Genomic DNA, 14,140 nt, shown 5'->3' on the forward strand with positions numbered 1-14,140 from the left:
ATTTATAATAATAAATAAAACTAGAAGTTGCAAGCAACTTGACGGCTTCCAAGGTATTGTGCCTATCTGTGTTCCATAGTAACCATGAGCCTACATGCACTATCTAAGCAGTTATAGGCCACTTTTGCATTTGACCTTAAGGAGCGGTCAAAGGTCACAGTCAAAGATATTTTTTGGTAGAGCATATATGGGTTCATATATGTGTTTAACAGTAACCAGTATCTGCACTCTAAGGAGTTATAAGTTAGTTTTACATTTGACCTTAATGAGAGGTCAGGATCAAGGTATTTTTTTAATATAGCATACAGTACATTAATTCCCATAGGCCTCCACTACTCTGTGAAGATGCATGAGTCTACAACATTCTACCTTAGATAAATACTGCAATATATGCAAATATGTGCAAATTGACCACAGCTGAAATATGATTGGCTTGAGGCAGCCATGTTTTTTTTATGTAGCGACTTGCCTTGACAAAAAACTTTACAGAGAACCTTGCCAAGGCTCTGTATGCAAAGTTTCATTTAAATCAGCGTAACGGTTTCAGAGAAGATGTTAGAATATTTTTGACAAATCCAATATGGCCACTGAACCATGTGACCAATCGACTTCTCTTGAACATTATTATTATTATTATTATTTATTTCTTAGCAGACGCCCTTATCCAGGGCGACTTACAATTATTACAAGATATCACATTATTTTTACATACAATTACCCATTTATACACTGGAGCAATTTAGGTAAAGTACCTTGCTCAAGGGTACAGCAGCAGTGTCCCCTACCAGGGATTGAACCCACAACCCTCCGGTCAAGAGTCCAGACCCCTAACCACTACTCCACACTGCTGAACAACCACAAATGTTTGCCATGAGGGTAGTCTATTGCACCAAGGTTCACATCTCTATAACTCCTTACAGAGTGCAGATAGGGTCATGGTTCCTATGGAACACATATAGGAAACCACATATGCTCTATCAAAATATGTCCTTGCCTGTGACATCTGACCTTTCCCTAAAGGTCAGTTGTAAAAGTTGCTTATAACTCCTTACAAAGTGCACGTAGGGTCATGATTACTATGGAACACAGATAGGAACAAGAATGCTTTGGAAGTTGCTTGCAACTTTTTTATTTATTTTTTCCTTCCACCGAGAAAACTTAAAAGTTGCATAAAATCAACATAGTTGCACGAAAGGTTACGAAACTTGGTACTGTGGTAGAGGTCAATGGGAAGTTGTGTCACAGCGAAAACGAAGGTCATAGATCACATGGTTTGGCAGCCACATTGGATTTTTTGAAGAATTTTGGCCAATTTTAAATAATCTTCTGCTAAACGGTTTACAGCAAAGATCTGAAACTTGGTGCATTTACTCCCCTCATGGCCTAGATTTATGGTTGTTCAAGAGTCGATGGGTCACATCGTTTAGTGGCCATACTGGATTTGTCGAAAATATTCAAACGACGACTTCTCTGAAATGTTTATGCCGATTTGAATCAAAACTTTGCATACATGGCCTTGGCAAGGTTGTCTATCAAGTTTGTTCAAAGCAAGTCGCTACATAGAAAACATGGCTGCCGCGAGCCAATCAAATTTCAGCTATGGTCAATTTGCATATATTGCAGTGTTTCTCTATGGTACAATGTGGTAGAGTGATGAAACTTCATACACTAGTAAATGACTATGGGAAATTAATGTCAACGAAAGAATGAAGTTGATTGGTCACATGATTTGGCAGCCATATTGGATTTTACAAGCATTTTGGACAATTTTAGAGTGCAGATGGTTACTGTAGAACTATGGAACACAGATAGGAAAAATAATGCCTTGGAAGCCATCAAGTTGACAAAAAGCAGATCTCCAATAGTATGCAACAATTTAATTATGACAAACAGATGGACAGAGGCACAGACGCCCCCCCCCCCCCCCCCCAATATATCTCGGACAGAGAGGCACCCCTGTATATCACCAGAATCTGATATTTCATCCCCAGAGGAGGATGCAACAATGACATTACCATATGTACATGTAAAAATCATAAGATACCTACAAATGGAGGGAAAGGCATCTCCATAAATCCCTAATTTTGATATGTTCAATTGCTAAAAAAAAAGTACTTGGCAAGTTTCATAACTATTGATATGTCGTCCTGGTTCCACACAGGGCATTTTCCCATTTTAACAATCTGAGCAGAGTGTTCTTGTAAAATATAAAAACCTGTATCATAAAATAACAATTCATTTTAGAAGTTGAAGGTCCATGTTTGAAAACAGCACTTTTTGTCTGAATCTAGACCCACATTGAAAAATTGCACTGTGTATGCTGAAACAGATTAATATGACAACCAGCAGCCTGTGCAAAGCAATTGCTTCCGGCACATTTTTTCATCTCTTGGATTGCCCTGAATAAATACGTAAATGAAGAGAGATGAGAAACAAATGAGGTGAAAACTACAGCAAATTAGTCTGGACAACAGGCCTATAGTCTATGATCATTTGCAAGAGATTGAATCACAGCCGGATGAAAACACAATCTGTTGATTTGCACTGTCAACTAAATTGGATGAGCTCCATTAAGTTTTATTATGCAAACTAAATTGTTTCCTGAAAAATGCTGAGAGTTGACATGATTGTGGTATAAAATCAAAGTTTGGACCCCACCTCCATGACTATTTCTATGTTGTAAGACATTATTTTCTCAGTGAGGAGTTTCAGTGGGTTATGCTTTTTGCTTTCTTTCTACTCATTTGGAATTAATGTATTTTCCATTTTATGCCACTACAGAAGCAATTTCACTTTTCTACCTCCAGCTCCATATAGCATTGTCACCTTCCCATTCCTGTTCGCTGTGATGTTCGGAGACTGTGGACATGGACTTATCATGACTCTCTTTGCTATGTGGATGGTTACGCAAGAACAACAATTTAAAAAGCTGAAGAATGAGGTATCAGTTATTATGTGTTAATATCATTAATATTGACCAGTTGCTGTGTACTATTCTTTAAAAAGTAGCTATCACTTTGGTGCATTGAGCATGTGAGAAGCCTTCCAAGTGGATAAAGTCCGAGACTGAGCAAAAGGAGACAGTTTTCTCCAAGTACACATACAACAAGTGTTTTTGTCTGTCCTTTAACAACCTGGATTTTAATTAAGAGTTAGTTCTGTACTGCTTTCTCTCTGAATAATGTGAAGACTGCTATGTGCTTCCAGAGTTCAGTGTATATCAAAAGTGGACAGTGTCCTGTTGTGACAGGGTTGACCGATGGTGTGGTGTAAAATGACAGACTCCAGTCCTTTTCCAATTAAGCGCTTGGGTTTTATTTCCTTAAAAACCGGTTACCAAACGCACTCAGAAATAATAGGGACAAATAAACAATAGGGGCGCCGGGGTACACAACGATGTGTAACCCGACAACATAAAGAGAAACGGGGTTGCAGTCCCAAATAAACAAACAACAAAAACAGTCTGTCTTCCTTTTGTAATCCAGGAACGGGAAAAACACGGGGGGTAACAAAACCAGCACTTCCGGGTAGTCGCTCCGCAGTCGTAATCCCGGAGCGTCCCGTTAGTGCTCTAAAATACAAAGAACAGATGGGTTAGCAAAAGTCCACACAGCAAAGACGACCCGTCTTCAAAAACCCTTCCTCTGTTTCCCTGCTCGTTTCTCTCTCTCTCTCTCTCTCTCTCTCTCTCTCTCTCTCTCTCTCTCTCTCTCTCTCAATTCAATTCAAATTGGCTTTATTGGCATGACAATAAAAATAATTGTGTTGCCAAAGCACATACATGGCATAACCAACTCAAATATACAGACAAATAATTTTTCTTAATACTAACAGTATCCCTCCTCCTTCTATATTAATACAGTAAACAGAATCCCTCCCTTCCCCTCTATATCAAACAGTACCCCCTTCCCCCCTCTATATTAAACAGAATCCCCCCTCCCATAATTATACAATACCCCCTCCCTCCCTCCCTCCCTCTTTCTATATTAAACAGAATCCCTCTCTCCCTCCCTCTCTCTTTTCCCTCTCTAGTGTGACGTGTTCACGGTCTGTCCCTCAGGCTATGACAGGTCTCCACGTATTGACCAGCCAGTCTGGCTGTGTGTTTGTCTTCCCCCAGCAGGATTGACAGCTTCTGGGTATCACACATTTTTGGGAATTCTGGGACTAAATCACAGAATTTGGGGAAGAAAATGTCCCTTATGTTTTTATATTTTTCACAGTGTGTCAGGAAGTGAATCTCTGTCTCAACCTCTCCTGTCTCACAGTGACCACAGTGCCTGTTCTCCCTGGCCAGCCAGGTTTGCCTCTGTCGGCCTTTTTCAATGGCCAGGTTGTGGTCACTGAGCCGGTATTTGGTCAGGATCTGCCTCTGCTTTGTGTTTCTGACAGTTACCAGGTATTCTGCCAGGGTGTAATTTCTATTTAGGGTCCGATAGCACTCTAGTTTGTTTTGTGTTTTAGTATTTGTATCCCAATGGTCCAGATAGGAGTGTTTCAGGTGTTTTATAATTTGGTTTACACTAATTGGAATTGTTTTTGCAGTGCTGTCCTGAAGCTGACTGATGTCAGTGTTGCTCAGCTCAGTGAGCTTCAGGACCAGCTGGCTGAGGGGACTCTTTTCTGGGCTGAGCTCTTGGTATTGCAGGGCTTTATGATGGAGTGAGTTTGGATCACTAGTTTTTAGATGAATCCAGTATTTTAATGCTCTTTTTTGGATGTTAATAATCAATGGATAAAGGCCTAATTCAGCCCTGCATGCATTGTTTGGTGTTTTTCTTTGTAATCTCATGATGTTTTTACAGAACTCTGCATGCAGGGTTTCTGTGGGGTGTTTGTCCCATTTTGTGTAGTCCTGGTTGGTGATTGGACCCCACACTTCACTGCCATAGAGAGCAATTGGCTGAATTACACTTTCAAAAATTTTGAGCCAAATTTTGACGGGGGGATTTATATTGTAGAGCCTCCTCTTTATGGCATAAAAAGCCCTGCGTGCTTTCTCCTTTAGTGCATTCACTGTCAGGTTAAAGCTCCCTGATGCACTGATGGTCAGACCCAGGTATGTGTAGCTGCTGGTGTGCTCTAGGGTGGTGTTACCTAGAGTGAAGTGGTACTTATTTCCCTGAGATCTGGCTTTCTTCTGGAATATCATGACTCTGGTCTTGTTCATGTTTACTGTCAGGGCCCAGGTCTGACAGTACTGCTCTAGCAGTGCCAGGCTCTGCTGCAGCCCCTGCTCTGTGGGTGACAGCAGGACCAGGTCATCTGCATAGAGCAGAAACTTGACTTCAGTGTCATGTAGAGTGAGGCCAGGGGCTGCAGACCGTTCCAACACTGTGGCCAGCTCATTGATATATATGTTGAACAGTGTTGGGCTCAGACTGCAGCCCTGTCTCACCCCACGCCCTTGTGTGAAGAATTCTGTTCTTTTGTTGCCAATTTTCACACCACACTTATTTTCTGAGTACATCGATTTTATGATGTCATAGACTTTACCCCCTACACCACTTTGAAGAAGTTTAAGAAATAGTCCTTTATGCCAAATTGAATCAAATGCCTTTTTAAAGTCTATAAAGCAAGCGAATATTTTTCCTTTATTAGTTTGATGGACGTGTTTATTGATTAGGGTGTGTAGGGTGTAAACATGATCAGAAGTGCGGTGTTTTGGTAGAAATCCAATCTGACTCTTACTCAGGACACTGTGTTCGGTAAGGAAGGCCAGTATCCGGGCGTTAATGATACTGCAGAACACCTTCCCCAGATTACTGCTCACACAGATGCCCCGGTAGTTATTGGGGTCGAATTTGTCTCCACTTTTATATATGGGTGTTATAAGCCCTTGGTTCCAGGTCTCAGGGAAATACCCAGCTCTCAGTACAAGATTGAGGAGTTTGAGCAGGGCCTCCTGCAGCTTGGGGCTGCTGTGTTTGAGCATCTCAGCGTTGATGCTGTCAGGTCCACTTGCTTTTTTTGATTTGAGGGCCTTGAGTTTATCATTCAGCTCCTCCACCGTGATTGGGGTGTCGAGGGGGTTCTGATTGTCCTTAATACAGGATTCTAAATTTTTTAGTTTTTCACAAATGGCATTTTGAGTTTTTTGTTCTTTGTTTTGTATTTCTTTGTAAAGGTTTTCAAAATGTTTTTTCCAAATGTTTCCATTTTGGATGGCCAATTCTTCTTTTTTTGTTGAATTTAGGTTGTTCCAGGTTTCCCAAAAATGATTTTGGTTTATTGACTCCTCAATTTCGCTGAGTTGTTTATTAATATGGTCTTGTTTTTTATTTCTTAGAGTGTGTTTGTATTGATTCAGTGCCTCACAGTATCTGAGGCGTAAATCTGGGCTGTCTGGATCTTTATGTTTTCTCTCTCTCTCTCACACGCACTGTACCTTGCCAGAAGGAACAGAACCCCGGGCCACGCCCCCTTTTGTACGCCCCGTCCCGTCCCCATTGGTCAGCGAGGGCAACCGCCGTCAGCCAATGCGTGATTGCCACTGCGCTTCCCGACTGGGTCTGTGAAGTTGCGCACCGCGGCTCTGCCTGCTCCTCCTCCCCAGTGCCCTCACCGGTCGGAAGGGAGATCTAAAACAAGAATTCACTCTCTCTTTGTCCCGGAAGGTTAACGGCATGGCATCCGTGGATTGGAGGAGCGGGTGTACTCGTTAACCAAGGGGTCATGGTTGATGGTATATAAAGGGGACGTAGTGATGTGATCTGTTCCTTGTGATGGTTACGCTAAGAACCGAAAGGACCTGTATTTGTGATTACAACCGTGAGTGTTTTGTTTGTTTTGTCTGTCTGTCTGAAATGCACTGTTTGTTTGTTTGTTTGTTTGTTAGACTAGACGGCTAATACGATCTGGAACTGTTGCCCACGGCCAGCACTAAACCCGGACAACCCTGCACTTTATATCACAAATAAACTGTAATTCACCTTGGGCACTACAGCACTCACTTTGGACTGGTGACCGTGTTTGTGTCTTGTGTGTATATGTACTGGACTGTTATTTGTTATTATTTACAGGACTGCAACCCATTATTATCCACTGTGCAATACACATCACTGTGTATCGCCTGTGTATTGCCAGCCCTCTGGTCATCAGACCGTTTGGATATAAATAAAAACAGAATCCATTTCACCCATACTTTGTTGTCTTTTCTTATTGGATTACTGCAACTGCTCTACTAATTACCACTTTGCCACACAGAGAAATTCAACTTGTAATAATTGCAAAACAATATATTTAAAAGTGTAAAAGTGCTTAATTAATTTAATTAAACACTTTTACACTTGTTCTAGACTTGCATCAGTAATGAGCCCCCTTAACTGCTTTAAGAGTGACACACAGAGCAGCAGAGGCTGGCAGTAAGTGTGGAAGTCTGGATGAACTTTCTTTTCCTGCAGAGTAATTCTGGAGATAGCTTCTAGACACCTCCATTCACTGCTGGAAAGAAACAAAAACCAGGACTGTGCCTGAGCTTGAGAGTGCTATGCAGACAAGCCTGGTGTTAAATCTTGTTGGCATAAATACAAAATTTGACATTGTCTCAGAGCTGCAGCCAATCACCTGATTGTTGTGCACTTGGATTAGCTCTGCTTTCAATTACATTTGGCGATTTTAGCAGACAATATAAAAAGCAGCTCTTAACTGCCTGATGTCATTTTCTATTTAAATAATGTTATTACAGTCACTTAGTGTTGAAGGGCTCTTGCTTTATAGCCACAGTCTGCCAGTGTTTTACTTGACAGGATATCTCAAACTCTATCAGTGCAAGGGAAAATTACCTACCTAAGGAAACACCACGAAGAACAAACAGTCTCATAAAGAACTGGTTTCCCATGCATTTACTGGCACATTAGATCTGAACTGTACAGAAAGGTACATTGCTTCATTTCACTGAACTGCTGTGCTAGTTTCTTTGAATGTATAATGCAAAATAAAATAATGTAACACCTTTCATACTAAGCAATGTCTGAAAGCAGAGCAGAAAACTAAAGAAACTGGCTGATGTTCATCAGTTACCAGACATGTTTATTTCAGGTTCTCATTAACTGCTAACCCATTTTACCTCATTGCTTGTATAACAGAACAGAAGCTAGGTTCAAACCTTACTTATGTAGACAAGCTCCTGGATCAAAAGCCATAATGGCAGAGCATCACAGAACTCCACACATTACACATGTTCCGTTGTATAAAGTTATATTGAAGTAGAAACATTTAGATTGATGTCTTTTTCTATTTTTCTTCAGCTAATCGATACTATATTCAATGGTCGTTACATTGTTCTTCTGATGGGGATTTTCTCAGTCTATACTGGCTTCATTTATAATGATTGCTTCTCCAAAACATTCAATATATTTGGGTCTGCCTGGAATGTTAAAGCTATGTTTAAGCCAAATGGACCTTGGAGGTAAGTGCTATAATTAATTCATAACTGAACTTGTCTGAAAAATAATAATTTACAGAGACTTGGAATCTTTTTTTATTATTTTATTTCAGCAACCACTCATTACACGACTCTGCAGTACTGCAGCTGGATCCTGCTGTCCCAGGGGTCTTTTCAGGATATCCTTATCCATTTGGCATTGACCCTGTGAGTAGCTATACCAGAACTAAGTGGTTTCAGTTTAGCAACAAGAATCAATAGTTTATATGTATCTTCTGTGGTTCTTAAAGCAGCCAGATGTCTATAAAATATATTATTTTTTTTTAAAGCAGAAGTGTCTCTTTAGACTTTCTGAAGATGTCAAAATGTCAGTAATTGATGTAACGTGCTGCTTCTACAAGGACAAGTAGGTAGTTCCCGGAGCTTACTCTGTTTTAAGTCAGTGTGGAAATGAAAACAAAAATTGTAGTCTTATTTTAGCTAGTTAGCTAGTTTGTTTCTTAAAAAAACATACTGATATAACCTTTTAAAATACATTTTCATACCCCTCATTAGCACAGCAGCAGACTACACACTGTTTTTACAGATGTATCCTATTATAGCTTTAGGTTTGATGTTAGTACTTTATCCTCCAGGCTACTCATAATATGGATCAGAAAACCATGTATGGTCCTGTGACAGGGATGGCTGAGTGGTGACGTCAGGCCAGATGCAGGAAGAAAACAAATGCAGTACCGCAGGGCAAAAGGCGCAGCGTGCGCTGTTTATTTAAACAATAACAAAAATAAAAGGTTTAACAAAAAAACACACTGCTCACAGAGCAAAATAAAAAAGATAAACAAAAACAAATCACAAACACAAAACACACAGGTCAGGCTGGGCCGATGCTGTTACTGATCCTGTATAATTTATGTTAACTTTTCTCCTTTCTCCTCTCGCTCTCCCGTACTCTCCTCTGAACACCCACCATGAACTGAGAGCGCTGCAGGTTGATATACCACAATCTGCACGAGTTTATTAATTACGTGTGACTGCTGGCTAGTTTAACAACACACTAGCCAACAGCCACACATTACCACAAGGTTTTTAAATACTACTGGCAGAGGACGAGCTGCCGACCTTGCCTCTGCCAGAACACATTTAAATGAAAACAATAACAAAAACTAATGGCTTCGCTGTCACATTCATAAATAAATAAATAATACAACAAAACAAATACAAAATAATAAACTGCACAGGGGCAGAGGGGTATCCCGTTCTAAAAATAAACAAATAATCATGTACAGGGCTCCTCGCCCTGTTACAGGTCCTATTACCTGAAGTGCGGTAAATAGAGTTAGAGAAATGTGAGCTTTACCTCAAAATGTCAAAATCAAAGTGAAGTATTGAAAACAAAAAAAATCAACAGCAAAACAACTCTTGAGGATTGTATTACAGTACAGTAAGAGATTTCTTTAAAATCTTAGTACAGTACTTTCCTTTATACAGTGCTCCCTCGTTACTTTATTTTATATTTTACAAATTCGGTTAATTCATGGTTATGCCATGTCAATAGCAGATTGGAATGTACAATTCTTTACAGCGTAGGGGACCTTCACTTGTACAGTTTTTAATATTTCATGTTTTTTATGTGAATGCAAATAGAGAAATAAAATGAGAACAATGTTTAGTAAAGATAATGTTTTCTGTTTTTGGCTGTGTGTTTCTCGTTTAAATGATTTAAGTGACATAAACTACAACACTAGTAGGCACTTGGATACCCACAGGCTAATGTACCTTCAGTGATGACTGTTTCAAAGTATCAAATTGGACAGGACATCCCAAATAAACAAAACAAAACAAAAGAACCTTTAAAGATGCAACAGTTTACTTATTATGACATGAAAAAACAAGGCTGAGTATTGGATTCAAGAATATCAACATTATGTAGCATCCTGCTTTTTATTTTACCTTTTAAGTTGGAAGCTTGCAGTAATTATTGGTGCAAGGCTACACCCCCTTAATTATTGGTTAACCAGCCTGCCAAATATAGTGCTTGCTTTTCCCCAAATATAAAGTAGTTCTCTCTTCACCTCATATGAAACTGTATCTCCCGTGATCCTCCAAAGCCTAGAATTGGATGATCTCTGACTAATGTTGGAGGTCACATCTAAATGAAGAGCAGCTTCCTCTGGAAGAACAAACAGGATCATGGTCCAAACATCTCCACAAAACCAATACTGCAAAAACCTATTGCCTCAATATATTTTTTTACAGACCCTTGTATCGTTACATGACAAAGAATGTATTTTGACAAAGGTTTACTGCTTGTTTTGTGGAAGCAAGGATTACACTAGAACAATACCAAGAACATGGCCACGGCTCTAAATTCTAAATTAGAGCTATCAGTATGAAGAACAATGTGATGGCCATGACATATATCAATAGCAGGGTGGCTCAGTGGTGTCGAGTAGTGGTTAGGGCTCTGGATTCTTGACCGGAGGGTCGTGGGTTCAATCCCAGGTGGGGAACACTGCTGCTGTACTTTACCACTTTACCGTTGCTCCACTAAAACCCCCACTGTATAAATGGGTAATTGTATGTAAAAATAATGTGATAACTTGTAACAATTGTAAGTCGCCCTGGATAAGGGCATCTGCTAAGAAATAATAATAAGAAAATATAACTATTATTATTCAAATGCCAGGGAAGATAACTATATAAAATTCCAGGGAAGTAAACACATTTCTTTATTTTTCAGTTACTCTGTCATGTGTATATTTTCATTATTCTTTCAGAAAAGGGAATTTGCACAGGGAACTAAATATTACAGGGCAATGGGTACATTTAACGGAAATCGTGAAATCTGTGATAACCATGATAAAGATACAGCCTTATCAATGGCCTGCAGCAGTGTAGCTCTCCGGCAGCACAGCAACATTTTTAAAAACTGTCACGTTATTTTGAATGTCCGTATGGACCGTAGGGCTGCACAGACACCTAGACGCTCCCTTTGTCCCTTGTTGTCAACGTACTATGTGAAGTTGATTAAGAAAAAAAAAACATCTATTTGCTTTTAAAGTGGCTTGTGCACGTTACTATGGAAACAAAAAGGGGGTTGGTTCCAGAAGTTCAGTAATTGGAGCAAAATAATATAAACTTTTTTTTTTTTTTTTTTTTACAGATTTGGAATATTGCATCAAATAAATTAACCTTCTTAAACTCTTACAAAATGAAGATGTCTGTGATTGTGGGAGTTCTTCACATGCTGTTTGGAGTCATCCTAAGCCTAGTAAATTACATGTAGGTATCTTCCTTTTGAACTGCTTTCAAGAACAGCCTGTTAAGTTTTAGTGCATGAGCCATTTGCATGTATTTATTATTTTAGCTGTTTCATTATTCAACTTTCAAAATAAATATTGATAGAATAATCTATGCCAAAAAGCAACATTTTATATTTTATCTGTTGCATCATTTCACGTAATAGTATAGTGAAACTGGCCTGACAGAATTTGGATTTTTATTTTTTATTAGCAGTCCCCAAAGTAGATTGAGCCTATCTTGCTGTGCATGGGGAGTTTGTACTGAGGATTTTACTTTTTTTGTATTCTAACATTAATAACTGGCTTGGGCCTCAAAGAAGAGAGGTGAATGAACCTAGGAAGTGCATAAGTGTATAAGACTTTCCTGGAAACTGAGAACTTGTGCTACAGTATAACATGTTTTTATTTCAAAACATAACTTATAGCCTTTCAATACATACATTTACTTATTGGCAGTTTTTATTTATTTATTGGTATTTCATATTTTTAAACGCAGTGCGACTTCTTCTTTAGCTAGGACTTGGCTCCCTCTTGTACCTAATGCAGAAATTATTTCTGTAAGTGTACTGCGTTTGAAAATCTTGTTAGATAAACTATCTTGTTTTCAAGATAATACATTATATACAGTGTCTATAGAAAGTCTACACCCCCTTGAACTTTTTTCACATTTTGTTGTGTCAGTGCCTCAGAGTTTCATGCATTTTAAATGAGGATTTTTTTCCACTTATCTACACACCATACTCCACACTGTTAAGAGGAAAAAAGTTTTTATTGAGACAAAATATATATATATATTAAAAATACAAAACTTGGGGCTCCTGAGTGGCGCATCCAGTAAAGGCACTCCACGTGGAGTGCAGGATACGCTGTATAGTCTGGACGTCGCGAGTTCAAGTCCAGGCTATTCCACAGCCGACCGTGGACTTGAGCTCCAAGGGGGGGCCCACAATTGGCCAAGCGACACCCGGTGGGAGGGAGGGTTAGGTCGGCCAGGGTGTCCACGGCTCATCGCGCACCAGCGACCCCTGTAGTCTGGCCGGGCGCCTGCGGGCTTGCCTGTAAACTGCCCGAGAGCTGCGTTGTCCTTCGACGCTGTATCTCTTGGGTGGCTGCATGGTGAGTCCGCAGTGTGAAAAAAAGCAGTTGGCTGACGGCACATGCTTCAGAGGACACCGTGTGTTCATCTTTGCCCTCCCGAGTCAGCGCAGGGGTGGTAGCGGTGAGCTCAGCTTAAAAAATAATTGGCCATTCTAAATTGGGAGAAAATAATAAAAATAATTGGCAATGACTAAATTTATAAAAAAAAAATAAAAAATAAAAAATAACTTCAAAACTAAAAGATCATACTTGGATAAGTCTCCACCCCCCTGAGTTAATACTTGGTGGAAGCACCTTTGGCAGCAATTACAGTTGTTAGTCTGTTGTGATAGGTTTCTACCAACTTTGCACACCTAGATTTGGCAATATTTGACCATTCTTCTTTACAAAACTGTTCAAGCTCTGTCAAGGTCCTTGGGGAGCGTTGATGGACAGCAATCTTCAAGTCATGCCACAAATTTTTGATTGGATTTAGGTCAGGGCTCTGACTGGGCCACTCAAGGACAGTTACCTTTTTGTTCCTTAGCCACTCCAGTGTAGCTTTGGCTGTGTGCTTTGGGTTGTTGTCATGCTGAAAGGTGAACTTCCATCCCAGTTTCAGCTTTCTTGCAGAGGGTAGCAGGTTTTCCTCAAGGACTTCTCTGTACTTTGCTCCATTCATTTTCCCTTCTATCCTGACAAGTGCCTGTGGCAGGATGGCTTGCAGTGGTGAGGTGTGGTGACGTCACAGACCAGGAAGTAACTGAACCAAAATAGTGGATGGGCGGGTGAAACTGAATGCTACTGCGGTCAACATATTTAATAAATAATAATACAAAACAAACGATTTGAACAAAACAACAAAACAGAAACCAAAGGGCATGTTGGCCAAACAAATAAACAGAAACAAGTATATCTAAATATAGCAATTGTTTGTTATATTCTCCTTGCTCTCTCTCTCCGCTCCCCGTACTCTCCTCTCTACACTCAACCCCGCAGCACGGACAGCTGCAGGTTCTTATACTCTGGCCGAGGGGTAAACTAGCTGTTAATTATCTTATTACCCCTCGGCCACAGTCTGCACGAGTTTAGTAAGGATGCGTGACTGTCAGCTAGTTAAATAATCAGTAGCTGATCAGCCACGCATCCTCACAAGGTTTTTAAATATAAAAACAATAAGAAATATGCGGCGCTGTTATCCGCACCGCAAACAATAATATAAATAATAATAAATAAATATATAGGGGCGGGACACTCCGCCACAGTGCCCCAGTCCCTGCTGATGAGAAACATCCCCATAACATGATGCTGTCACCACCATGCTTCACAGTAGGGATGGTGTTCTTTGGGTGATGCACTGTGTTTGCGCCAAACA

The 14,140-nt window shown here is 40.0% G+C and overlaps 1 protein-coding gene across 5 annotated transcripts in view; it reads left to right on the top strand.

Annotated features, from left to right (window-relative positions):
• The window catches only part of si:ch73-173p19.2 (V-type proton ATPase 116 kDa subunit a 1), a 233,250-nt gene that overhangs the window by 140,090 nt on the left and 79,020 nt on the right, over positions 1–14,140 (top strand). For all 5 annotated transcript variants that reach the window (XR_009319820.1, XM_059013885.1, XM_059013891.1 and 2 more), the window contains 4 exons: positions 2,808–2,941; positions 8,250–8,410; positions 8,500–8,593; positions 11,550–11,668. Coding sequence is in view for 4 of the 5 variants with exons in the window: in XM_059013885.1 (XP_058869868.1) it covers positions 2,808–2,941; positions 8,250–8,410; positions 8,500–8,593; positions 11,550–11,668 (508 nt within the window). In the remaining variant the exon portion in view is untranslated. The remainder of the gene's footprint in view (positions 1–2,807; positions 2,942–8,249; positions 8,411–8,499; positions 8,594–11,549; positions 11,669–14,140) is intronic.

This window comes from Acipenser ruthenus, chromosome 3 (genome assembly GCF_902713425.1).
Source record: "Acipenser ruthenus chromosome 3, fAciRut3.2 maternal haplotype, whole genome shotgun sequence".
NCBI lineage: Eukaryota > Metazoa > Chordata > Actinopteri > Acipenseriformes > Acipenseridae > Acipenser > Acipenser ruthenus.